Below are 27,627 nucleotides of genomic sequence, written 5' to 3' on the forward strand. Positions count from 1 at the left end.
AGAATCAAACGCAATGTGACGTTTCTATGCTGATGACCCTCATTTGTTGCAAGAACCAGTTCATTGCTGCATCCAGCTTTTGATGCTGTCCAGCCTCTTCTACAAAGACTAAAAGTGCAGAACACGTAAGAGATGATTTCATAGATAAGTTCAGGCCTTAGACTGCATATCTTTTAATTATGAAAAAGATGTTACTAACTAATACACTGCGTTCTATCCGTCGAATAAAGTGCATCGACTGGTGGCTGTTGGACGCACGGGGAAAAAAGGAGGAGAGGTGATAGGGGGCGGTTATGAATAATACTTCCTGGTAAATATAAAATTGATCAAGCTTGTTGAAACAAATCAAAAGGTTTACAGTTTGCAGCTCTCAGGTTGTTCCTGTTTTACTGTTTGTTGAATGATCACTGTCAGCTATCTGTATTGTTAGGTTATGAGTATAAACACAAATTCACCCCTGAGCTTTTTTTTTGCACACTCCACCTGACCGTCTAACAACATCCCGGGCTGAGACGTTCACCTTATCTCTTCAGACCTGCAGAGGTAATAACTTCTTTTAGCTTTTTGAGGGAAAATTGTTGACTGACTGAATATTTAAAGGGTCCGGATGACAAAGAATCTAAGTGGCATTTATTGTTTTTTGTCTTTGATTTTCCTCCGTTGCTTCTGACATATTTATCAACTCAAATACCCTAAAAACATTGCAGTTTTGGTAATCAAATTGCCCTTTTTTTAAAGGGCAAACTACATACAATTCCATTGACCCTCATTCCTTCATTGAGATGGCTAGAAGAATCTCAAACTCATAGCAAATAAAACAATGGCTAGTAATAAGTGGAAACTTTTATTCTCATTGTGTCAAAAGAAAATGCCTGCCCAGAGCGACACATTAAAGTGGTAAAAAAAATATATAATTTGTATGGCTTTTCACCGGCTGAGCAATGTTACAAATGTATCATCTACTTTTTTAGTAGGACTTTAGTAGGAATTTCAAAAGGTTTTCTTTTGAAATTCAGATTACCTGTAAATGTAATCTTTGTTGCATATCTTGCAATTTTTGTTGTTGTTCCCTCCTTGTTGATTAAAGCACTTATGGTAAGTTGCTTTGGACAAAAGTGTGTTGTCATGTAACATGTTGCTCCTCGCTCTTCCTCATCATACACAAGCACAGGTCAGATTTTTGCATTTAACTTAAAACGTTAACTGTAATGCCACGGCCACCTCAGATTTGCCAGAAATAGGACTTTTTAGAATATATCATCAAAAATTATGCAAATAATTAAATGGTTTGAAAAATGAAAAAGATTCCAAAAGGTTTATACTGATAGCAAAATAACTGTGGATTATCATGTCCCGGCTACATAACGGTAAAACAGCACACTAAATACATGAAAGACACAAAGATACATCAGATGAAAACTTTTCTCGTGATGGAAGCTCAACTTGAAAGGATCCCAAAGTCTGTCTGTGCATTTCAACTTGATTGAGATCATTACAGATGAAATGAAACTCACTGATGTCCTTTTCTTCCCTCTTTGTTTCTCTCTGAAATATTTCAGTGCGTCTTTGACTCCAGCCATGCTCTCCTTTTCAACCCCACCCCTTCTCTACTTGAGTGTCCTGGTCTTTCTGTCGGGCCGCTCCCCTGTTCTCTCCTGTCGGACGGGGAACGGCAGCCAGTGCGAATCAGCTTTTTGTACCAGGCTACAACCTGGTGGGGGAAGGCTTCGATGTGGTCACCCTGAAGCGAAAAGCAGCCTACGTGATCGACGTGATGACCTACATGACCCCAGGAGGCACCTGCAAACTCTGCCACAACCCTCTTCAGGGCAACGTGCTGCAGAAAGTAATTTAAATCCAAAAAAGCACAAAGAAAAACACTACCTTTGACACTTTAACAAACATGTTAAACAGGCCCTATTATGCTATTTTCCGGGTGCATATTTTTATTTCAAGTTCCAACATGTTTACTGCAGCACCTCTTCTCACCCTCTCTCTGAAACTCTCCGTTGAAGCGCTTGCTCCTCCCTCCAGAAAGAAAAGAAGTCTGCTCTGATTGGGAGGGTAACTCCTTTTAGGCGTGGACTTCAGGTTTTACACTCTACAGACCATTTACATGTAAAAATATATATATATAACACTATGAAGAAGAAGGAGTGGAAAGTGGAAAAGCATAATAGGGCCACTTTAACCATTTTTTTCTCACCTTTATCGCACTAGAACTGTCTCTGCCCACTGGCTCTTTGCACCATGTGCACTATTTAATTATTCTAATGTTATTTATTTTCAGCTGCCTCTCTCTGCATTGGACTGGCGTGCATTCACCCGCTGTAATATTCGACATGACAGCAGTGAACACACCTCTGTCAGGTATCACAAGCATACGTTTTTAAACATAAAAATGTATTCCCTGTAGCTGGGCCTCTTTGGGCCCCCTACTGTCTCGACTCCTGTCAAGCTTTCTGAACTCCTATGCAGAGGAGGGCTTATCATTTTAGTCACCTACTTTTGCTTGCTGAAATGACAACTGTCGCTAATTAATTAAGCTAACATTAGCTTCATAAATTGGTTGAAAAATGCTGTCTCTGACAAAGAATTTAAAGTTGAGATGAAATAAAAAATGTGTCTCATCCTTTAAGATCACATTCCCAGTATTGTTATGCAAATTTCTATCAAAATATGCCCCAAAATTTACAAAAGCAACATACAAAAAGTGTGCTTGCGTAAGCTTCTTCAAATCAGTTTCAACATGTGATATTATGACATCCATTAATCAACCAATTTGAAACTTTTAGTGACATGGGAGGTACTATGTGGAGCCCCAGTCTCATGTATCTCCATAGGTGCTAGTTTCTAACCCCGCCCACTTTTTTGCGGTCTAATCATTTGTAAAGGATTTGATTTAAATCCATATAACTGTACACCGCACAAATATTTAATTTGGAAATATGTCACACAGTACAGAAGCTAAAGACACTCTAACTTCCATTTCACTGGGACTTTATTGTTTCAAACATACTTGTTTTTCGATAAGAACCCTATAAAAGTCAGATATATGCATTTGATGGTAGTCATAGTACACGATATGTTGTTAAATGTCAGCCAAAAGCTACGTTTATATAAGAAGGAAATAATGCTAGTTTACTGCTGTAGGATGTAAGATAGTTAGCTGGGCATGCTTATGTTTGCAGCCTGTTATGGAACAAACAAATGTTAAGACAATGAATTACATTTTGCTCTTTTGTTATTGGACAAGCAGTAAAAAAAAACATCCTTAAAAACTAATAGTGTTTACCATAGTTATAAAGATCTCAATTACTGTAGCCCCTTGCACACGCTTCAATATGTGGAGAAATGTACGAGCCTTGTTACAGTTGCCAAGTTATGATTAGACAGTCCCTGTTCAGCAAAGGGGTTTAGCAAACAGTTCATCTCTGCGTTTCGATTTTCTCATTTATTTCCTTTAATTTGTGTCCACAGCTCACTGATTAGAACATACTCCGCCCAGGACAATAATGATTGGAAGGTAGGAAACATCACACAGATAATGTAGGAGAGGAACATACATTTTGGAATATTATTATTGTAACTGATGCTGTAGACGTGTTTTGCAAGCATAATAGGCTGAAAACAGCACACGATGAAAATGTTATTCTTAATATACAGCTTTTATTAGAGTAGTTAGACTGATTAGATACTTAAACAAGATGCATCATTATGAGCATTCTTTAAATGTGGTTGTTGAACCTATTATAGCCCCTTGGTGCTGCAAGATATTAGACTCATAATAATTTCACCCCTCTTAATAAAGTCATTTTCCGCAGCAGTTGTATTTATTCTAAATTCTACGGTAATGTGGTAAAACAGCTCAAAAGCGTCTTGTTTTTAAACAGATTGGCTTGAATGTTGATACATCCAACCTGGAGCTGATGGGAACACGGTCCGCTGTCTATGACTTTGTTTCGTCCAGGAGCAGAGCGGACCACTACACCTTCGGCCGTAACAGGATCACCTGTAGCCAATACAGGTAGGGTGACATTGCCTCAGGTGTTTTTCAACTAAGTTTCCTTCAATTTAATTTACCAGTCTGTCTTTTTTGTGTTTAGTTTCCGTGTGTCTGACGTGCCGCCGCTCAGCAGTGAGTTTAGAAGGGATTTGGAGAGACTGCCAAGTTCCTATAGCAGCTCCACCAGAGTCCAATACAGACGGCTCATAAATACCTATGGCACACATTTTTTCCGCCAGGTTAAAACACAAACACACACTCTCTCCCACTCACCACATTTATTTTTTCTTTAGCTCACAGGAATAATAACTTTATTTTTGTTTGTCTCACAACATTGTGCTTTATTGCAGGTTGAACTCGGGGGGCAAGTGAATCGAGTCACAGCCGCACGTACCTGTTTGTCCTCACTGAATGGGCTCTCCTCACATCAGGTACACATGACGTACACATATTTATTTAAAAATAAAATACATAAGTTAGCTACACAACCAATTTCCTCCCTAACAAGCCCTTATATAGGCCCAGACCAGGGGTCATTCTGAGATCACTCTCAGAGAGGTTCTAACCAGATTTCTAGCAAAGAGTCCTATAGCTTAGGAGTGATTGAGGAAACTCTGAGCAAGGAAGGGATGGAGATCACCTTTGTGAGGAGGTGTGTTAGGACTGTTGCTAGGTATGACTCATTCTTTTAAAGAGCAATATTTGGTTGGTCCATCAAAAAAAAAGGGAAATATAGAAACACATCGGGCGGCTCTGTGAAGAGGAACCGCTCCGTATGAAGCTATTAATGGTAACAAGAACACAACAATTCTCATTTTCAGGTCATTTTACACTTTTTTCACAAAACATATATCTATTTCTGCCACGAGATCCACACTAAATGCTGAACACTGTTCCTTTCGACCAAGTCATATGACTACGTACTGCACCATGACTAACTTCTTATTTTCCTTCCTGATCTCTAGGTGCACTCCTGCTTAACAATTGGTTTCTCTGTTGGCCTTGGTCAGTCCAATTCAGCCAACGTCTGGCCTTGCATCAAAGTCCTACAGAATCAGGGCCTCTCCGTCTCGTACACGTCCGGTCTCCACAGCCGCTATAAAGATGTGATAGGAGGCAGAGATTGGTCGGGTGAGTTTTCTCTACTCCGAGACGACTCGCAGGGCTACGAAAATTGGCTGAAGACCCTCAAGGAACACCCTGATGTTGTCCAGTATTCCCTGAGACCGATGCACGAACTGGTGTCGAACTTGTCGCAAAGGGCAGGACTGAAGACTGCTGTTGAAAAGTACCTGGAAGAAAACGCCGTTAGGACCCAAGCAGGAAGCTACATCCGCTGTCCTAAAGAGGCCTGGAGGGGAAACCTGGTGGTGGAAATCATCGAAGGCTTGGATCTGGAAGGAGATTACTTTGGCTCGACTGAAGGGTACGTAGAGAAAAGGGAACAGGATTGAAGTGTTGACATTAAGACACATTTGAATTAAATACTTTTCTTTTTCTTTTATCCAATTCAAAGCTACGTTAAGATTCGGTACGGTGATATTAGACGCAAGACTCGTGTGATCCGAACAAACTATCCTTACTGGAATACTGAATTCAATCTGGGCTTGGTCAGTAAATCTTCTTAGACTTGTTTTTTTTACGAGGTGAGATTTATAGGAGCTATTATGCTTCAACAATCACTTTGCAGAAATGCAGTGGAAACGTCGTATAGGGATTACATTTGTCTGGGATAAATTGATCACTAAAAGGGGATGATTATTTAGCCAATTTTTTTTCATGTATTTCTCATGTAGTTTAATTGACATTTCTATATTTATAATATCAATTAAACGGACAGCTTTGCTATTTTCTGAATTTTATTGTTTGTTTAAAAATACAGTACAGCTGTTTTAAACGCTTTTCAAATGACAGTACTGTACAGGTTGAATTAGTGTACTATGTATGAATTAAATACACAATAATACAGTACTGTACCACATTTCAAATGTAGCTTACTGTAGGCCCTTTCAAGGGGGCATTACGGGCCATTATCAATCCACTCAAGGAGGGCAGCTTCAATCACAGGTGATTTTCCCTGTGTGCATTTCTTTTGTGTCCCCATCACTAATAGCCGTGCAAGTTAGTCGTTGTTCGGGGAGATTAAGCAAGTTTAACTGCTGCATCTCGTCTTTTTTTGTCATACGATTTGAGGAGACTGCATTCTTCATTGACAGAAAAATACTTTCTTTTTCTCGTCATGGTTTTTAATGTGCAGCAGCCTCAGGTAGCCAGCCAGAAGCAGATGGCTTACAATGAGGCAAAGATTCAAAAAGTCAAAAGAAATTAATATAGTTTTGACATTTCTGTCCATATATTGTCATGTATGAAAAGACACAAAATAAACACTTTAGGAACACTACTTGATTTCTATAAGCAAAGTATTTAGACAGCTTCTGTAATAATTCTGTCCCAAGCTTTTTGATCCATATAAGCAGTTGATCACTGTAGCCGTGATAGCTATAAACGGTTTCCACTACACATCGTGTTGACAAAAACTTGAATCTACTAATTTGTGCTTTCCAACTTTTCCAGTTACAAGTGAACTGATGGACAAATGTTATACACACAGCGGTTTAAAAGTAGAATGAATGTGATTAAGAGAGCTTAATGTTAAATCAAGACTACAACACAGCTACCAATGTGTAGAATATTGAAGTTCAAGTTCAAAGTTGACAAATCGTGTGATGGATCAAACTGAATACTTTTAGGATACACGTTTGTTTTTTATTGTACATTATTCTGATTACATTTTTATTTCAAATCTTTATGAAGGTGGAGACATACCACAGTTTGGAGATCGAGGTCTGGGACGAGGACGTGAGTTACGATGACCTTCTGATATCTTGTGAGGTAGACCTACTCCAGGGGACGCACGCGTACAAGTGCTCCAACAGTTACGGGGCCGTCCGCTTCCAGTTCACGCTGACCTGCGACAGTCACCTCACTGGAAACAGATGCAACCAGTACCAACCATCTCCATAGCGAGAAACACATGAATGAGTGTGCCGCTGGCTTTCCCTTCATGGAGATAACACATCTGTGGTTTACTTTCTTTATGTTGTCATTGAACACAATCCAAGGGTTTTTTCCGAAAACATTTGAAATCAGCATTGTTTGTGGCAGTAGTGTTAAAATGAGAGGTATATTAATGTTAGGAAACTGAGGTGTTGTGAAAGAAAACTGATGGTGATTGAAAAAAATAGTCTCCTGTTTTATTTTTTATCTTGTCTTCTTCTACTATGTCTCTTGTGTGCACTTTACTCTATGCTGCTGTAAGCCTGCAAATTTCCCCGCTGCGGGACTAATAAAGGATTATCTTATCTTATCTTATCTTATCTTTTGCACCTGTTTTTATTAACATTACTGATGAGCACTTTAATAATATGAATTCAGTGTTTGACAGCTGTTGGACCATTTATTATTAAGAAACTTTGGGAGCAGTATGGTGGGGCTATCCTTCGGTTTACATATGAACCACAGATTACGTCTTTACGGTTACGATTTAAATCTTTCTATTGTCAACTAGAAGAAATCATTTTTTTCTGTCCTTTCTCACATAAATAAAAGCAATGAAAACATGAGCTGTGTCTTTAAGTACTTTAAGTGTTCTCAAAGCTAAAGAAAATATTGCATTTTTGTTCCCTTTTGTATTGTGGAATGAATTAGACATATGTTTGTCAATTTAAAAGATAATTTTGCAAATCAAGAAAGTCTCAGTTTGTATCATTTAGTTTTGTGTGAACTATTATCTCTCGTCGCGCAAAATACACGTCACCAACAAGGCTTTTATCTAGATAGATCTTTTTAACAGCCGGGAAGCGAAAGAATGTGTAATACCCATTGTTGTTCTGAGTAACATAACATCCCAGTTAACACACAGAATCGTAGCTTTAGAGAGAGACGTCAATTATGCAACTTTTGGCTATGTAGTCTTTCTATTTCAATTTTGCAACAAAAAAATGCAACATTATTGACGCGCAAATGTTTCTTTTAAATTGACAAACATAAGTGTAATTCATGGCATTATTTTTCTATCACCATTGATCACGTGTATCTTTTTTTTTCGACAACAGGAAGGACTTGGAGTCTCTATAGACGGGCAGGTAGCCAGACAGGTAGCCCGTCCATTCATTAACATGCTTATTGTAGTCCCAGATATATATATATATATATATATATATATATATATATAAAAAATATATATTTTGTCAGAGCATTTGATTCATTGATTGCTCTCAGGATGAAATAAAAAAATTGACAGAATTAAAAAAAAAAAAAAAAAAAAAAAATTGAAGAAGATTACCAACCCTGCCTTTAATTTCATTCATAAAATATCTGTCTGTTTGTCATCTTGTTTTGGTGTTATTCTGCCCCAATGTGGCCACACACACACACACACACACACACACACACACACACACACACACACACACACACACACACACACACACACAAAACCCCAAAATAATAGTCTCCAGCTCTATAAACCCATCTCTCCCTGTCTGACACACAGTGGGGTGTGGATGTAAAGAGGCTGTAATGAAGCCTCCGCCCTGTCATGTCTCCATGCCTCCTGTGGTAAAAAGGTTTCCTGTGTTGCGTTTAAGCATGTGTGTAAAAACCAGCTCCCCGCCGCGACCACTGGATTCCTTTCCTCTCATCTTTTGAAGACACCGTTTGATTTAAACCAAAGTGGCGCACAGACCAGCCTCGTGCGTAAAACCCTCCGTGCGTCCCCCGGTACCGGACACACCGTCCCACACACTCATTTAGTCACAGCCCCCCCCCATGACAGCGAGGCGGGTTCCGTTAGAAGGAAATGATGGAGAAGGAAAGTTTCTGACGACTGTCTTGTTTTGTTGGTGCTGCTCTGCTCTCAGGAAAAAGAAACTGGAGATTCATTTCTTTTTTTCGCTCGTCCTCCTCATTACGCACGGATTACTGGACATCTGGACAACCTGTATATGGATTTGGGATTATTAAGGTCTCCGACACTGAAATGTCTCAGGATTGGAAATGCAGCTCCACGCCTGCCTGTTGCTTTTTATTATCACAACAGGTAAGGACATCTGCTGTAGACTGATTTGATGTTATGATGTAGACTACTCCATTTTATCATCTTATCTTATCTTATTTTATCTTATTTATGATCACTGAGATTTGTATTTTATAAAAGGGGGAGACTGCTGTTTCGTTTTCAGCTGCTGTGAAATGAAACCACAACAGTGTTGCTCTTTTGTCAATAGAAAAAAGGTTGGTAGGTTTATGTAGAGTTTTTAAGGTAACCTTCTTTAAACCAAGATCCAAATATAGGGGTCATCAGATTATTCAAGAGATTAGAAACAAGGGGGGGAGATGTGATCTGTTTTCCAAAAAAAAAAAAAAAAAAAAAAAAAAAATGTCTAATTTCTCATTCTTTCCTCACATTTTCGGTTATTTGCTTTACATTTTCATGCCTCACAACATTGAAGAATGAGAATTTTCTTTGATTACATGTGGTTGAACTTGACACAATACATGTCCATAATAATGTATTATTATTAAATCAGTTTTCACTTCCACATCACACAGATTTCAGAAGATTTATGTCAGATATATACCCTCTTTTACCAGAATCTCTTTTTTTGGTTTCTCTTTCCTCAGATATAACAGTGGCCTTGCTGCAGCCCCACTGTGGTGGAGATGTCAGCCTGGACAAACAGCCTGCTGGTCACATCAATCTCACTTTACCTGGACTTTCTTCTGACACCACCAACACACCCGACCCCGTGAACCACCAGTCTGACAGAACCCCAAATATTTCAGTTTGCACCTGGACGTTAGCTGTTCCTGCGGGTCGGACGGTTCTTTTAAAGTCGGTGTGGTTGGATGGGGGTTCGAGCGTAGTTGTGCGTTGTGTTTTGAACGAGGAGGATAAGGTCTTGGAGAGCGGGGCGACGGCTCTGCTCTCCCACTGTGACGAAAACAAAGCCACCTTCACATGGACAGGAGAAGGACTCTCCTCAAATGTTATTCAGCTGTCCTATTATGGTGAGAAACCATTACTCAATTATCCAGATTGATTTATTAAGTCAGGAAGGCCCACCTTCCTGCACCCCGACCATGAGAGTTTGATCCGATTGTCGTAATGTCATTTGGATGTTTTAAAGCAGCTTTTTTTGTCGTCTCACTGAATATATTGAGGTTTAGTTTACAGTAGAAGAATATTATGGTTACTTTGGCTTTACGATGTGAAACTGTGGAAAGGTATTGTTCAAACTGTGCTGTGAGTCCATCGGAAAGTTCTTATCACACTCCCTGTGGTGTGAGAGGCAGATATGTTATGTTGTTGTGTTTTCCACTCATATCTCTCCTCACCCTCTGCCTCTCTGGGTTTTTTTTTTTTGTGTGTTTGTTCCTGGTAATCCAGTCCAGGAAGATGAGAGGAATTCCTCGGAGGACCACACCAGCCCACATTCAGACCAAGACCTCCTGCGTTGGTCTCAGACAGGAACCAGCTTTACAAGCACTGCTCCTGTTGGTCAAGACGTGGTGAGAGGGACAGACAGGGTCAGAGGTCGCCGCTTTGAAGGTCTGGAGTTGAGCTCCGGGTCTCAGTCTGCATCTAGCCCCTCCTCTCATGACCCGGGCCCACTGCACCCCACCTCACCCCTGCAGGGACTCTCTGTGGCTGGCAGAGCCGATAGGGAAACTCTCCCTCTTCCTGAGGAAGAACCGAACAATGGAGCGGATACATCTGGAGCTGCTCACCTCGCCGATGGAGAAATGTCTGCCAGTGAGAGAACACACCCCTATTTTCAGCCTACAGACTCGCTGTTTCACACATCGCACACGGCAAAAAAAACAAGCGACCAGCGCCCTCAAACCCAGATGGCAGCGACACATGCGACAGCCACCAGCTCCAGCACTTTGCTTGGCACATATATTCACAAATACACAGCCACTCAGACATCTAAGCTGTCTACAAACACACCAGCTGGCTCCAGCTCCAGAGTCCAACCTCTCAACTCTACTTCGCCCTCAAACACAACCTGGGAGGGTGATACAGTCCTAATCCCACGTGATGGAGCTGTTAGTGGGGCTTCTAAAGAGGAACTCCCCCATTCCTGGAGGAGCCACCGGAGCACAGACGGACTTATCTCTGATCTGACCTCCGCCTTCACCTCTGATCCTGTTAAATCCCCCACCGAACCTCAGCATGGTGACTCACACACTGATACTGAACCCACTGCTTCATCACAATCATCCTCACAGGCCTCCAATGGGACTCAGTTATCCACCACCCACATGGCAAAGCTTGAAGCCACTGTTGGTGCCACGGAGGTTGTTTCGTTTCATCCAAGCACGAGTGGAACTGACTCATCAGCTGCGTCAGGCGTTACCGGTCAAACTGCTTCGTTCTCGTCCTCTGATGAACTTGAGATGCTTCCCACTTTCACTTCCTCCACACAGAGTGAAACAAGTTCTCCGCAAAGCACAGAGGGCCTCGCTCGCTCGCCACCTCCTGACACGTCCTCCCCGTTCACACAGACGAGCAAAGACGAGACACACACGACACGCACGACATTGCAGAGTAAGCACAGACATTTTGCCGACACTGCCATCACAGAAGTTGATGACCAGACTTTGAGTTTCACAGGTTCTTCTTCTACACCTCTAACGTTGGGAGATTTGGTCCAGACTTCAGCTCCCTCTGGAACGACTACTGACACTGAAACATACACACTTAGTCCCACTTACACCCCCTTACATGACAGCTCGCCCACAAATTCACAGACTCCTGTTCCTCCTCTGTCGTCCAGTACGTCCATACACTCACCCACACCTTCATACACACTCCAAACACACACTGCATTACCTGGTCCTTCACATTTAACTCACACATCCCTTTCTTTGCCCTCCTCTACCACTGAATCCTCTGCACACACACCACTCATAGACCACAAAACCACAGCTCCGCCCTCTCAAACAATCAAATATTCACACACACCTCATACACAGAACCAGCTGCCTTTGACATCTTCTACTAAACTCCCAGTTACGCTAAAACAGCCCCGCAACTACATAACTACTGCACAAACATCTCTGCTCTCACTCACAACTGCAAAATCAGATCATGGACGTGGAGGTGGAGAGGAGGAGTCTTGGCAACGGTTACCAGGCAGCACAACCACACAAACTCCCACAGCCGGAGCTCCATCCTGGACCCCACATCCAAGCCAGGAGAACCGTTTAGCACTCACACCTTCTGTTTTAACCTCCGCTCGGAGCCCCACAACTATTCAGACACCCAAGTTCTACATCGTGCCCGACCAACCTTCAGCCATCAAAGGTAACGGGACATATTTGTGTGTAATAAATAATAGTTTTTTTGTGTCCAGGCTTGTTGTAATGGATTTGATTTCCTGTTCTGTCCAGTGGAGTCGATTGAGCTGCTGCTGCAGATTGTTGTGGAAGAGTCCAGATCGGCTTTTACTTCTGGTTTGGAGGAAGACACTGCTGCCTGGGTGAGAGATTATCTACACACACACTAACACTGACATGCAGAAAGCACCAACAAATCATGTAATTATACAATGGTTTTAGAGTTTGATTTAGTTGCTACATAGTCTTCATGCCATGCTTTCTTCAGGTGGAGCCGTACCTTCAGAAAGCCCCCGGGTTCAGCAGGCTGATGGGGGTCTGGAGCAGGTGAGGTCTTATAGAGTTCATATATACTGTAGTTAAGCTGCATTTAGCCCTGTTTTGTGCCTCTCATCTATTACCGGTAAAGTCAAGTCACAGGTTTTAAACAAGTTGACATTTTAACGCACTAACAAGCTGTTATTGGCAAATAGTTGCTTATTAACACATCCAGCAGACATGGAACCTCATTATCCTTCGTTTGAAGTCGTGCTTCTGGCCAAGTGATAAATGTAAATCAGATGTTCGTTCTCCCTTTAGCGCTCTTGTGGTCTCCTCAAACTCCTGAGGAGGGAAGTATTTGGCTCTTTAGCTGCTTAATGCTCCACTATGTCCATCAGCTAATTCTATGGCCTCTTAACGGCTCTCAACATGGGAACGGCTGAGACGATGCTAACAGTGCTAACTACAGCAAAAGTGCTTTATCTGAGGGGAAACTGGAGGGCGGGAACAAAACACTTCCGTGCAAATGGCATTGGTCAGGGTGGCGTTATCAGTGGTGACCAATGTATTATTGTACTAATCAGTGGGCATGCTCACATGCATGGACATGCATTAAAAGCACATGCGGCCAGCTGTGTCAACAAAGAACAGAAAAACTTGGATAACATTACACCATTATATCTCTAAGTCATTGATTGCTGCTATATTAATGCTCTGAATCCCATATATTGCACCTTTTTAAATGGGTTCTTCATAGATGGCAAGGTAATTATCTTTTATAAAATAAGATGCTTAGGTCTGTGACTTAAATACAGTGAGGCACAAACCCGTAATGCACTGTAGAAGGTTGTGTGAAGAGAGGTACATAAAGAGGATGTGCTGTTGTTTTAGTGGCAATGCAGTGCAGAGTCTGGTGGAGTTCAGAACCAGCGGGGCCCTTCGGTGGCTCGGCAAGACTGGACCCGCGTCACTGTTGGAACGAACAGGACTAGCTCAGGCTGCGTGGGAGGGGAGGAGCTTCAGATCATCCAAGATCACCAACATCACACTGGGAGGTAAGCCAAGGTCCAGATGCCCACCTGTAGGAGCTGACCAAAGATAACTAACCTTTCATGCACCTTGGTGACACAGTGGTCTAAGGGGATTCGTGCTCCTCCTCTCTCCTCTGATTTCCTGTCATCTCTTTACTGTCGAGGGGCTGATAAAGTCCTTTACATTTACCTGAGAGGGCATTCCATTCTTTAAAATATTTTTATTGTGATGCATGTGTACAGTGCTGATACAGAGTTCTGTAGAGTGGATATACCTCTTTTTATATGTTTATTATCAAAAGACAAACTAAACAAACACAATAAAACGGAAAGAAAACAATCAAAAGTGGACAAAAGGATGGACAATGGAGGACACAGTTCAGGTAGCTCTAGAAAATCCACCTAGGACTAATAAAGACTACTGAAACCATAAGACAGGAGTTCATGTTGTGCACTCTGTAGGGTTTTAGAGTTTTCATAAGTGCCCAGTGTGACTAAAAAGTGGATTGGGTCTTATTTGGACTTTAAAAGTCTTTGAATAGAAGATAAACAAGTGCAACCCAGAATTATTTTAACTTAAAGCATAATGCATACAGTAGCTATGAAGTAAATCTGCCTCTGTTTTGTCACATATCTCACAAATTAGATTTTTATGCAGCTTTTCCTCCAAGTGATGCAGCCTGTGTAGAATTTCAAACTGCATCAAACAGTGCCTGCCGTTGAGGGAACAGACATTAACATATTTCAGACCGTTGTCCACGATGTCCTCTGCAGGAATTCCATTCCTAACCTGCTTATTTAATGAACCCAGTTACAGGCAGACTCATGTAAACATCATAACACAGTTAGGTTGACTCAGTTAAACTCACAATCCAGTTATGGGAAATCTGATTATTACGTCTGGCTCACTAGGATTTTAAACTTGTTACTGTGGTATGGGACCATCTTACTCCACTGCTTTCATTTTTGTTGTTTGCCATTTACAATGGCACAAGTACTTTAGCTGCATGTTTGCTTTTGGACAAATTGCAGACGTGTTCTGCTGGCAGATTATTTGGGGCAACAGGGATACTTATTTGCAGAATATCATATTAGATAGTATAAATAACGGTGGCCAACTCTGCATGTAAACAAAATTACTAAATTAGATTTAGATAAAACCTACATATCATTTAATCAAGGTATTTCAGATATTGTTTTAACATCGACATAAAGGCGACACATGTAAAGATTAATGCTGGTAATATTGTTGTAATTTTTGTATTCCTCTTTGCCATATAGAGCTCCATTGTTGTCCAGAAAATATAAAAAAACATAATTGAGACACACTGTTGCATGACATGTTCCGTCATTATAATTAGCATGAACACTGTAGATCATTTTAATTCTGTCCTGTTTGTGGACATTGCTTTTCCTTTCAAAAAAATCCAACCAAATATCTGTGACTCTTTTTAAAGATGTAGATGTTCAGTGGTTACAGTAATGGTCTTGGTGGTGGGTGTTACAGACAATACAGGGAAGTGAGACAGGAACTGAGACTCACAATGTCTTTTTTGATGGGATTTGTTGGCAACAAGCAAAATGTAGAATAACACCAGCCTCATCCTTTAACACATCTTTCCTCTCAGGTCTGCAGGGTGATGTGTGTGACTGGTTACTGCAGTGTCCAGCAGGCTACAAGTGTGTGTTTAACCCTGGCTCTTCAAACTATAGCTGCTCTTCCGTCTGCCACTTTGACTACTGCCACCACCATGGCATCTGTACTCACCACTCGGGCGAACTCCCAGTTTGCCGGTAAGTCGTCACAGAGACATTCATACATCGCTAAGTTTGCATCTCTCCATCTATCCAAGAAGGTTTTGTGCATGCAAGCGTCTTCTTCTCTGTGTTTTAGCTGCCTTGTGGGAGAGGACTTCTGGTACATGGGTCAGAGGTGTGACGTGAGGATGACTCGAGCGCGGCTCGTGGGCGCGTGTCTTGCCATCTTACTCGTCATGGTCACAGTGATTGGCGTTTTGGCCCTTGTGGCAGTGCGACGCTACCGAGCCCTTCTGATCCAGGCCAAAGTGGATCAGACCCGGAGCAGGTATGCATCGACTCACAAGTTAAAATCACTGCTTACAGCGTTCAACCTACAATACAAACATGAATACACACAATTCACAGATACCCTGAACTTGAAATATGATGTATAAACACTTAAATTGAAGAGGAAGTGTCTAGTTCAAACAAATATGTTGAAAATGAATGAAATGGTCAACTGTGTTTCTGTAACAAGGTGTGATCTTGTGGGTCGATCTTAAAAAACACAAGAAACACACCTTTGGTAAACATAAAAATGCAGTTGACTTCAAGCTACTCAGATTAATGTGACATATGTGACAATAACACAAAGGACACCTTTCGGGGAGATCTTGTGTCCTGACACAGATGGATTTAACTGCATGTAATGTAATTGTAGTTACAGTAATGTCCACTGGGTGTCATAGTCTGAGAGCCAAACCTTTAATTTGAGATGAAGGCTGCTCTGTGGACTCTTGGAAAATGTTGAGTCAGTCTGGTTGAATCCGAATGTCCACCGTCTAGACTTTCCGAGAATCCCTTAGGAACTTCATTCATACATAAAGTGATACGTTCACTGACATCACGTCAAGTTTGTAAGGTGCAAGACCAAGAGGGGAATAAATTATTAGAAATTGAATTGTATGATTATTATTTTTACTTTCTTGCACATTCATATGTTATGAGCTATGAATAGTCTGAAGAACATTGCTCCCCAAGCTGACTCACTGGAAGTCTTTAAAAGTCTCCCTGAGGCCCTGTAAAGCTGTAAATCCACAGTGTCTCATAAACAGTGGGAAGAGAGTGTTTTGTCCAGAGAAAGTTTGACTCTCCCTAAGGTTTCTTCATTTAATTTTTTGACCAATATATATTTGTTTTTAGGGTGATTTGTTTTCTTTATCAGATGCCAGGGTCCAAGGACAGAGGATGTTGTCTAGATTGTAAAGCCCTCTGTGGCAAATGTGTGATAAAGGGCTTTAGAAATTGAATTAAATTGAATGTTCACTTCCATTATTATTTTTGTTGCTAATTTATCTCCATTGAGACTTTCTTGGCAAGTTTTTTATATATATATATGTGTGTGTGTGTGTGTGTGTGTGTGTGTGTGTGTGTGTGTGTGTGTGTGTGTGTGTGTGTGTGTGTGTGTGTGTTTTAAGTATGTATGGCAGATACAATGAACATTGTGCTGTGAATAATTATCCTCACATAAACATTTGTTGTGTGTGCAGCTATCGCAGGTTCAACCATTTTGATGAGCTGTCAGGACGTTTCTGGTTGCGTTCGTGGGCAGGATCAGCAGACTCACTAGATAATCCTGCCTTTACACGCTCCGATGAGTTACTGCACCTGCGGGCGCTCGACCGCCCCTGCTGTTACCACGACGACACGCTGTCGCTGGCCTCCACCTGCCCCAGCCACGGGACCCGCATCAATACAATTTACCCACACAGGTACACACACACACACACACACACACACACACACACACACACACACACACACACACACACACACACACACACACACACACACACACACACTCACGAGTCCATTAACACACATGAATTAGTTCATATTCTTGATAGTACCAGAATGTTATTGATCAGGCAGCTAAGAAAATAATGATCAAGATACAAACAAGCAAGATAAATTCACATCTAAACAGTCTTGTTTAAAAGTTCAGTAACCAAACAGACATCTGCGACTCAAACTTAGACACACACACACAATCTTAAATTATACAAACAGAAAAAATTAACTTGAACCCTTTTACTTATTAATTTAAAGGACTAGTGTGTAGGATGTATGGGTTTTTATTGGCAGAAATGGAATATTATATTCATGAATATGTTTTCATTAGGCTATAATCACCTGAAACTAAGAATCTTTGTTTTCGTTAGCCTAGAATGAGTCCTTCATATCTACGTAGGTAGAGGGTCATCTTCATGGAGTCGGCCACATTGCACCACAATGTTTCTACAGCGGCCCAGAAAGGACAAAAACTGACACTAGCAACAGTGTTTCCCATTTTTACGTAACATGAAGGCCACTTTTGTTCTTGGAAAGAGAGGGGTGCAACCTCACCACTAGATGCTTCTAAATCTCACACACTGCCCCTTTTCAAAAGAAAACAATAAATGTCACTTTTAAAGCTGCCAGTTGGGGGCAGCAGATAAACATATTTGTCTCTTTATCTGCTGAACGCTTCAATGTTCATCCGCTAGTTGCTCAATACCTGTCGCTTAGAGCTGGGCTGGTAGCCGTGGTTTATCAGAGCTTTTTCAGAAATCAGCTGTCTGCATCTTGAAGTGATGCTGCTGAGGATGACAGACTGAACTCAAATCCAAAACATTAAAGTTTTGGCCGTGAAACCGAAACAGTAAGCTGAAAGATAATTAAAAAAAAACCTGTAGAGCTGAATTGGTTGATAATTCTTTGTTTTTCATCCTCACCAGCCCCTTTTCATATTTTGTTGCTATAGTAATATTTTTTAAAAAGCACTGTTTTAACTATTAAATACTACTTTAATGATTAAATGTTGTATATAATCAAAGAAAAAGCAATAAATGAAAGAGGTAAAATAAACAGTTTAAACAACAAGTGAATGAATGCAATTAAGTGACATTGAACAATAAGTCCCAATCTATTCCTTTATGCATGATTAAAGCCCAGTTCAAATTAGTTGAATAAATCACCAAAACCCATTATCAATGACTAAAACTACATTTACAGCCCTTTCCTAATCTGTATCTTAAGCTTTTACCGATCATAGTTCCCTTAATTCTTTCCTGACAAAACTGTATATGCATGTCTGGAAGTACTGACATTCATTAACTCATATAATATACAAACGACGTCTGTGTAAATAATTCCCTTGGTCTATCTTTGTCTTCCCTGTAGCTCTCAGTACGGTTGGAGGGGAAGTGAGATGAGCATGGGCGACGGTGTGTTGGACTCGGGTAAAGCCAGTGACCTTTCTGTCTGTAGCTGGCCCGTGGAACCCATTCAGTGGACTCCATTCCCACTTCTGCAGCAACTGGCCTCCCACAGGACGCCCACAGTGAGTCTCTGACTGTGTGTTTGAGATAGAAACAGATATACACGTATATATACGTATGTACTGTGTATGTATATCTGGTTTCATAATACTTTGTTTCCCTGTGAAACCAGGTGAGGGTGTCCAGGCCACGGTCCTACTGTGAAGGCATGGAGCTGGTAGACCTCGGGAAGAGCTGGACTGCTTGACAGAGATAAAGAAGAATCAAATAAAAAGTTTGACACTGGTATTTACAGCTCATTCTTGCGTTGTAGTTCTCACATGTTCCTGTTTTGTTGATGAAAAAACTGTAAAAACAATGAGTGTAAATGTGTATATAAGTGTATATTTTGTTGTGAGAGTTTGCTACATGTTCCAGTTTGACTCTAAAATCTGTTACTTTTCCCTCTGATATACTGTAAAGAAAGAAAACAAAGAGTGTGTCTAAATGTCTTTGGCCCAGCGTCATATATCATGCTTTAATAAACATAAATCTTACTAAGGGCAAGAATAAATGCATTCATTTTTTTGCTTTTGGCAATCAAATATGTAAGTCCTTTAAACATACTGAGCTTTGTACTCTGAGGTTATGGCGGAGAAAGGACAGTTTAGTTGTTTAGAACAAATACACATTTTATCACAAAGGCAGTTAAAACACTTTATATAATGCATTAAAACATTTTATAAAAGGCAAAGCATAAACCATTAAAACATAAACAAGAGAAAATAATTAATTTAAAAAGTGATTAATTACTCCTTATCCTTCTAAAACTTGCAAAGTACACAGATACAATCAGCTAAGGCTTGTCCCACATTATTACTGTATCTAATCTAGTCTGATAGAAGGACCCATATCAAAATCAATTTATTAGACCTCTATTGCAGGAATTATTACTTAAACATGATCAATATGTTTTAATGTGTTTTATTACTTAACATAATGGAAATATTTGGGAAAAAAAGTTTTCATTTCATATCATTCATTTAATTTATTTCTTTCAAATTCACATAACATTCTCCATTCTGATCCACTTTCACCCCCTTGTGGAAGTTTAAGAAGCAAAGGAACATTGTCCACTTGGAGCACCTGCTTCTTTTTATCTAGGAATCTCCTGTATAGTTTGCTTGAAAGGTCCAATAGTCTGTGTTGTCCCTTCTGGCTGGATCAGGTGGCACAAGGTTCAGGCACCCTCTTTACTTTTCCCCCCAGGACAACCAGGGGTGTAATTTATAATCCATTTAACCGGTACAGAAACAAAATGTCTGAAATGTCTTTTTTTTCCCCTTTTTAAATGTTATAAAAAAGTTATAAACATACTCTTAGTGTAACTTAGTCTTATGAAGGTCAATTACAATCCAATAGGTTGAATCCAAACAGTGCATATACAGATATGGCATCAAATTCATTTTTACAAAAAACGTATCACTTCTCGACTGTTTTTATTTAACTCACCCAAAATAATTAATTAATAACTTTTTTTGTATGGAATTTGCCAAACTATTAAACAATTAGTAAATTTTACCTTCTAGTGTCACATGTCCAGGGAAAAGTAAGTGAAAACAGGCTTCCCTGCTCATGTCATGTGGTCAATTATTGGTCATATCAAAGTAGAAGACCCCCTTTTCACAATGAAACATTGCATTTTGGATTTTGTAGAACTGTATATTAAGTAAAATTTACATAAACAATATGGCAACTCCATGCAATAGAGGGTCGGGAACCCAAACACAAGTTTTCTGCCTTATCAGGCTATAGTTAAAGCACTGAGGTGCATAGTAACTAAATGTTGCTTCTCTATTTGGACTCTTGAAATAGTTAACAGGCAGCTGCTTACATGAGAGGTAGCGAGGGTTTATGTGGTTAAAGACAATCAGAGGTGTGTTTGGGCCTAAATCACAGTAAAGTAACAGTAAATGTAACTCTGTTCAGTGACACACTGACAGTCAGCCAGTGCAGGGAACTAAGAATTGTCAAGGTTTGTTCACTTGTCTTTGAAATGTTGGATTTTTTCAGGGGAATTTCAGTCTAGATATCTGTATCTTTCAATATTACATTTCAAAGAGTATTTCACATACCTTCTTCCTCTTTCTGTCTCACTCAAGCATGCACACACTTGCTCTGACAAGCCACACCTCCGCTCAATGCTGTGTATGAAACCCAGCTGGAATGTGAAGCCATAAATGACTGTAGGAAGACTGTTGCAGAATGAAACAGGTCAAATATGTAAACTGCATGGCACTCCTGTAAGTGTCCCTGTCATGGGAAAAGAAATAAGGTGATTGGTTGCAGGGAGAGAGGAAATGAGGCGAATAAAGCTAGAGAGTGAATATGTGTTTAAGGGAGAGAGAGTGCTGGAGATAGAGGATGAGTGAGAAGTGGAAAGAAGCTACCTGCTAGCTTCTTCCATATACGGTCTTAGTCAGAGCCAAGAGCCAGGCCTGTGAATTTCTCTGACTGTGTGAGTGAGCAATGCAGGGAGTGTCTACTATGTGTGTGTGTGTGTGTGTGTGTGTGTGTGTGTGTGTGTATTGCAATGCATGCATGAGTCACGCACGCCAACAAATTATGAAATGGCCTGAGCAAAGACCTGAGAGGAAAGATTGTGAAATATCTGTCAGGGAGGAGTTAGTGAGTACAAAGTTTAAAAAAACAACAAAATAAATGTTGTTGATATGTTGTTTTCTACATATTCATCTCTGGCTGCTGGTGAAGGACACGGCAAATCAAACCTAAACCAACATGCACATTCACCCACAGTCACTAGTATATACATGCACAGCCTTAAAAAGGGAGATTCATTCATTTCCTCAGACTGGTCACATGACTTGAGCAGTGCATTCTTCCCCCCATGTGACTGGCTCCAATATCTCCTTATATGGATGTCATCCAAAGGAACTCTTAAAGGGATGGTTGTCCTGCCCTGGCTCTATACTTGTGTGTGTGTGTGTGTGTGTGTGTGTGTGTGTGTGTGTGTGTGTGTGTGTGTGTGTGTGTGTGTGTGTGTGTGTGTGTGTGTGTGTGTGTGTGCGTGTGTTTAGTGTCTGTCTAGAGAAGGATAATGCGATTCTGCAAAGCCAATTCCCTGATTAGATAATTCATTCCCGCTCTCTCCCTCCTATTTTATCCTTAGCTGCTCCATACCTGGTGACATATGTGTGTTTTGTGTGTGTGTGTTTGTAGGTCTGTGTGGTCTGTGTGGTCACTTCCTGCATGCTTCTGCAGAAGTGAAGTACTGTGAAACCTACTTCCTACCCTTTGGTGAGCCGGCTTCAATTTACCCTTATTAGGAACACAAAGAGCCACTGAGAATTCCTACCATAAGTTTATGTGTCTTTGTCCGGTGCCCTTATTGAGTTATAACAGCAGCCCTACCCACCCACTTAAGTATCCGGTCAATTTACAAGATGAGCTTTGCATGAAAACGTCCAATTGTGTCATCGTAAGACGCACAAGCCTTATCCGCAGATGGGTGTGTCCGTGAGCAGGTGTGTTCGTACATATCAAAGTGGGTCACATTCCTCAGAAGTAGTTTCACAATAGGCCTCAAGATTTTGATTTTGAAACCAAATATAGGTATGTTTCGGAAAACACACACCTGTCTATTACATCTCATTGAGGCAAGCAAGGTTTATATGCTCCCCTCCCCTCCACTCACTGAAACTGTACAAGTGATGACAGATAAGTGATCTACAGCCTTCTGAGTGTTTGCTGTAAACATACCTCAGTTAAGCTTGACCACATGTATCACTATCACACTACTCTGCATGTGTGTGTGTGTGTGTGTGTGTGTGTGTGTGTGTGTGTGTGTGTGTGTGAGAGAGAGACAGACACTGGTATGCCAGGGTGGCCGTGTCAATCAGGGTGTTGACAGTGCTGTCAGTGACCCTGAGACTGGAACCGCCGCATGCCCCTGGCACTACCAACCACGAGTCTGCCATGAATTTGCAAGTGCATTAGCACAGTCTTCAGTGCAATCTAGCTCTGTCTCATTCCCTCACGTCCTTCACTTAAATTAAATGAATTGTGGAGCTTTTTGTCTTGTGTTCTGCACTTTTCCTCCAATGCACAAGGATAAAACAGAAGATAGTAACATGGGTATATGAATAAAATGTGGTTGAGAGACAATATTTAGGCCTTTATTCAATATGGATGATGTCAGGGATTGAATCTATAATAGAGTGGACTGAATGACATCAAAATGTGATAATTTGCTCAATAGACAATAACATAAAAGCACATATTTCAACTTGTTTCAAGGAGTCTGCTGTGTGTTTTGCAGCAGTCATGTGTTGTGTGTGAATCATCCCCATTATGCTCATCATAATTAAAATAAATAAATGATAAAGAAAGGATAAATAATGTGTTTTATTGAACACAGAAAGTCCCCCAGAGTAAAGTGATAGAACATATTCTAGTTTCCATGTTGCTCGTCTCCTCAGGCTTGTCAGAGCGCAGCAGCGTTATCTGCATGCTCCACACCCAGTGGACGCGGCTGGACCAATCAGAGGGCGCCGAGCGGAAAGTTCTCCTTATAAGGAGAGGGGGCTGCAGCGCCAGCTCTGATAAAACCCTGCCGCCGACCGGCCTCCGTTGCAGTCAGGTCCAGACACTAAACCCTCCCGGAGTACTCAGCCGCAGCCGACACCCCTCAAACAGGTAAGCCCACTGCGAGCTGCTGTAATGTATTTATATAACAAAAGTGAGTGTGACTTTACTTCAAGAACAACTTGAATTCGGTAATTTATTAACTTTAAATGTTTCTGATTGCAGTTAAAGTTGTCTGGGTTGCCCCTAGTAACGGTGACTTAATTAGATATGTGTGTTGGCATGCTGTCGTTTACACACACATACACATGCATTGCAGTTGGGCGCGTAGTAACCGTTGCTATGGCATTACAGACGATAAAAGTCAACGTTCCGTCAAACGTCAGTTAATTAGACGTTGTTCGCGTCAGCTTGTTGCCATGGCATTACGGCAGCGAAATCGTTTTGACGATAAAAGTCAACGTTCCATCAAACGTCAGTTAGTTAGACGTTGTTCGAGTGAGCCTGTTACTATGGTGACTGTGTGCAGGGAGTGGCCGAACTTAAGGGTTCTTAACGAGCCCGGCCTGTCCGCTGCTCTGACTTCTTGCCTTATATGGTCATAGCCGGACAGACAGAGAGAGGGAGGGAGAGAAACAAGCCTTCTGTGTTCTGGGACCACTGCGACATCCAGCGTCCGGTCTCCATAACGACCAGATGTTGCTCCACCACTGTCACACAAGAGCATCAGTGCTTCAGTGTTTTAACAGCCTCTCTCCTCTTTTTGTGTCCAGAAAATGGAAGACGAAATCGCCGCCCTCGTTGTTGACAATGGATCCGGTATGTGCAAAGCTGGCTTTGCAGGAGATGATGCTCCCCGTGCTGTGTTCCCCTCCATCGTTGGACGTCCCAGACATCAGGTACAGTTTCCACAAAGCTTGTACAAACTGTCATGCATTTTTTTGTTGATTTTTGTCATGATTTTAACGTTTTTCGTTTCTCTCCTTACTAGGGTGTGATGGTCGGTATGGGCCAGAAGGACAGCTATGTCGGTGACGAGGCACAGAGTAAAAGGGGTATCCTGACCCTGAAGTACCCCATTGAGCATGGTATCGTCACCAACTGGGACGACATGGAGAAGATCTGGCATCACACCTTCTACAACGAGCTGAGAGTCGCCCCTGAGGAGCACCCAGTCCTGCTCACAGAGGCTCCCCTGAACCCCAAGGCCAACAGGGAAAAGATGACCCAGGTAACAAGGACTGACACACATGACGTATCCTCCTCACACAGCAAACCCTCTCCACTCACCTGCAGGGCCCAGCGACAAAAAATATGTTGCTGCTGAGGCATTTTCTGCTTCTTCTCAATCTGTCCATTTCCTCCTGCTCCTTCAATCTCCAGGTTTCTTTTATCCTGTGCTGATCTTTTCATCTCTGCGGATGCTTCAGGTTTCTATCTCTCTGAACTGTGATGCATCAGGAATGACTTTGTTGCGGCATGGTCACTGCTGTTTTCCAGTCAGGCTTGTTTTAGACTTGCCAAAGTAAACTACAATCATCTAACTACACTGGTGTCTGCATGATGCACCAGATGACTGTAGAGCAGGTTGCTGCACAGTCAATATGACTAAACTAAACTACAGGCTATTGTAATGACTGGTTTTCCTACAGCGTTTGTACTCAAAATGAAACTGCAAAGTGTGCTGTGCTCTTCTGTAATGACTGTACTAACCTATACTAGCTTACTTCAGGTAACAATGACTCACTGATTCAATGACTCATCGCTTGTCTCCTCTGTCCTCCAGATCATGTTCGAGACCTTCAACACCCCGGCCATGTATGTGGCCATCCAGGCTGTGCTGTCCCTGTACGCCTCTGGTCGTACCACTGGTATTGTCATGGACTCTGGTGATGGTGTGACCCACACTGTGCCCATCTACGAGGGCTACGCTCTGCCCCACGCCATCCTCAGGTTGGACCTGGCTGGCAGAGACCTCACTGACTACCTCATGAAGATCCTGACTGAGAGGGGATACAGCTTCACCACCACAGGTTGGCACAAACACTGACTTCAAAACAAAGTCATCTTTGAAGCAAGGAGAAAACTGAAAGGGGGAAAAAAATAACCTGGGACCGACTATAAAATGTATTTTCTTTTCTTCCAGCTGAGCGTGAAATCGTGCGTGACATTAAGGAGAAGCTGTGTTACGTTGCACTGGACTTCGAGCAAGAAATGGGCACAGCTGCCTCCTCTTCATCCCTGGAGAAGAGCTACGAGCTGCCCGACGGACAGGTCATCACCATTGGAAATGAGAGGTTCCGTTGCCCCGAGGCCCTCTTCCAGCCCTCTTTCCTTGGTAGGTTTATTCAGGGAAACTATAACTTTTTTTTAAAGCATACTTTTTTTTTTTTTTTTAAGTATGTGGAACACAAACTTACACTCTTCTTTACAATTTCTCATAGGTATGGAGTCTTGCGGTATCCATGAAACCACCTTCAACAGCATCATGAAGTGCGACGTGGACATCCGTAAGGACCTGTATGCCAACACCGTGCTGTCTGGAGGTACCACCATGTACCCTGGCATCGCCGACCGTATGCAGAAGGAAATCACTGCCCTGGCACCCACCACCATGAAGATCAAGGTATAACTTGTCCTCATTGCATTGACTCACATCTGCCTCAGGCAAAATAAAATATGTTCTAGAAGGCTTGTTAGCTCTACTGCCACTCAGTGGACAAACATGATTACTTCAGCATTCAAGCTCTCTTGTTGTTTAGCTTCTCCTACATTTAACTGTAGATTAAATACTTGCAGGATGTCTGTGCATTTGCCAACATATGTGGGTTTACTTATCGTGTATTTCTCATCTTGCTCCCCGTAGATCATTGCTCCCCCAGAGAGGAAGTACTCCGTATGGATCGGTGGCTCCATCCTGGCCTCCCTGTCCACCTTCCAGCAGATGTGGATCAGCAAGCAGGAGTACGACGAGTCCGGCCCCAGCATTGTCCACAGGAAGTGCTTCTAAACAGACTTTGTCAGTCCCCTCCCCCGAAACACTCACTGCTACAAACCCAAACGACTGGCTCTGCATACACGCCTACACCAACACACTGGTGTATGCAGAGCCCGCAACACCACTTCCCATTTTCCCTCATCACTATGGCTATGGCACCTTGCCCCCTGATGGGGAGAAACTTTGCGGGAAGTACAGAGCGTCCCAGGCGGTGTGAGTGTGTGAGGAACATGATATCCATTGTCGTGTTTGTGTAGGTCATTCCAGATGTGTTTGTTCACCACCTTATTTGCCTCTATGAAGGTTTATTCTCTGGTGGGCCCACTGCCCAACAGACCTGTAGTATTGCTTATGTAAATTATGTAATCTTTTTTGTTTTTGTACTTTCAGCCTTAAACAATACTTGGTCCAGTTTGTTTTTGTCATTATGCAAAAGACAAAGCTTCTACCTTGTATGGGGGTGTGAGAATAATTGTGCATGGGGTTTCCAGCCTCTGTTGTACACGACAACCCAATAAAGCGCACATGTCTGAGATTCCAGTCTGTCTACTTGGTGTTTATTCACTTTGATTAGCTCAGAATTTACACTGTATCAATCACGCACTTTAATTGAAGTAAATGCAATTGCAGATGCATGTTGCTTTACACTGTTAAATGTCACATTTTGACTTGTCAGTTGAAGATGCCTGAGTTTAAATAAAACCAATAATTGCTGAATTCCATGTTGTTGCTTCAATTTCAAGGTCCTGGTCTTGTCACACTGTCATGGCTCACAAGGACACTGAGTAGAACAGAGCCCTTATTAGTGTTGGTAAAACCTGTTTACTACTAAAACTGAAGTCTGCTGCAATAGGTCTATACTAAGGATTAATCAAATTGTCATTTAATTACAATGGCAAAGGTTCTCTAAACCAAGTATTAGACTAAATGACCTTCACACTAAGCATGTCTCTTAAAGGAGTCAGTGTTATAAAACAACAAAGGGTTGCACAACGAAATGCACTTGTTGCCCATTTACTACAGAAGGAAAACATGACAACAGAAGTGCATCTTTGCATCAGAATAAAAGTAAATCAAAACAACTGTTAATAGTTTTGAATGATGCAAAAGTCTAAGAATGTTTGAATACTTTTGGTCCATCCTTAAAACTTGTCCACATTGAAAACCATTAAGTGACATAATTCAATCTGATTGTTAAAGGCCCAGTGTGTAAGATTGACTGCCATCTAGTGGTGTGTAGCAGATTGCAACCAACTAAATACCCCCCCACTATATCAATTA

The 27,627-nt window shown here is 41.5% G+C and overlaps 3 protein-coding genes across 3 annotated transcripts; all 3 read left to right on the top strand.

Moving 5' to 3' along the window:
- Positions 1-1,578: 1,578 nt before the first annotated feature.
- LOC129096407 (perforin-1-like) lies at positions 1,579-7,591 on the top strand. The gene is given in 10 exon segments (XM_054605181.1): positions 1,579-1,691; positions 1,693-1,846; positions 2,291-2,370; positions 3,481-3,526; positions 3,894-4,027; positions 4,107-4,245; positions 4,357-4,437; positions 4,972-5,432; positions 5,523-5,616; positions 6,821-7,591. Coding segments are annotated over 10 exon segments (1,512 nt in total). The 3' UTR covers positions 7,031-7,591.
- A 1,052-nt stretch (positions 7,592-8,643) lies between these two features.
- si:ch211-14k19.8 (mucin-2) lies at positions 8,644-19,255 on the top strand. The gene is made up of 11 exons (XM_054603593.1): positions 8,644-9,107; positions 9,692-10,078; positions 10,458-12,380; positions 12,467-12,555; positions 12,681-12,739; positions 13,565-13,728; positions 15,333-15,498; positions 15,599-15,790; positions 16,995-17,216; positions 18,667-18,826; positions 18,937-19,255. The coding sequence occupies exons 1-11, from the start codon at positions 9,065-9,067 to the stop codon at positions 19,009-19,011; spliced, it is 3,480 nt and encodes a 1,159-aa protein (XP_054459568.1). The 5' UTR covers positions 8,644-9,064; the 3' UTR covers positions 19,012-19,255.
- A 4,118-nt stretch (positions 19,256-23,373) lies between these two features.
- Positions 23,374-27,063, top strand: actb1 (actin, beta 1). The gene is made up of 7 exons (XM_054603594.1): positions 23,374-23,459; positions 24,122-24,247; positions 24,340-24,579; positions 25,135-25,381; positions 25,495-25,686; positions 25,793-25,974; positions 26,215-27,063. The coding sequence occupies exons 2-7, from the start codon at positions 24,125-24,127 to the stop codon at positions 26,356-26,358; spliced, it is 1,128 nt and encodes a 375-aa protein (XP_054459569.1). The 5' UTR covers positions 23,374-23,459; positions 24,122-24,124; the 3' UTR covers positions 26,359-27,063.
- The last annotated feature ends 564 nt before the right edge of the window (positions 27,064-27,627 follow it).

This window comes from Anoplopoma fimbria, chromosome 9 (genome assembly GCF_027596085.1).
Source record: "Anoplopoma fimbria isolate UVic2021 breed Golden Eagle Sablefish chromosome 9, Afim_UVic_2022, whole genome shotgun sequence".
In the NCBI taxonomy this organism is placed as follows: domain Eukaryota; kingdom Metazoa; phylum Chordata; class Actinopteri; order Perciformes; family Anoplopomatidae; genus Anoplopoma; species Anoplopoma fimbria.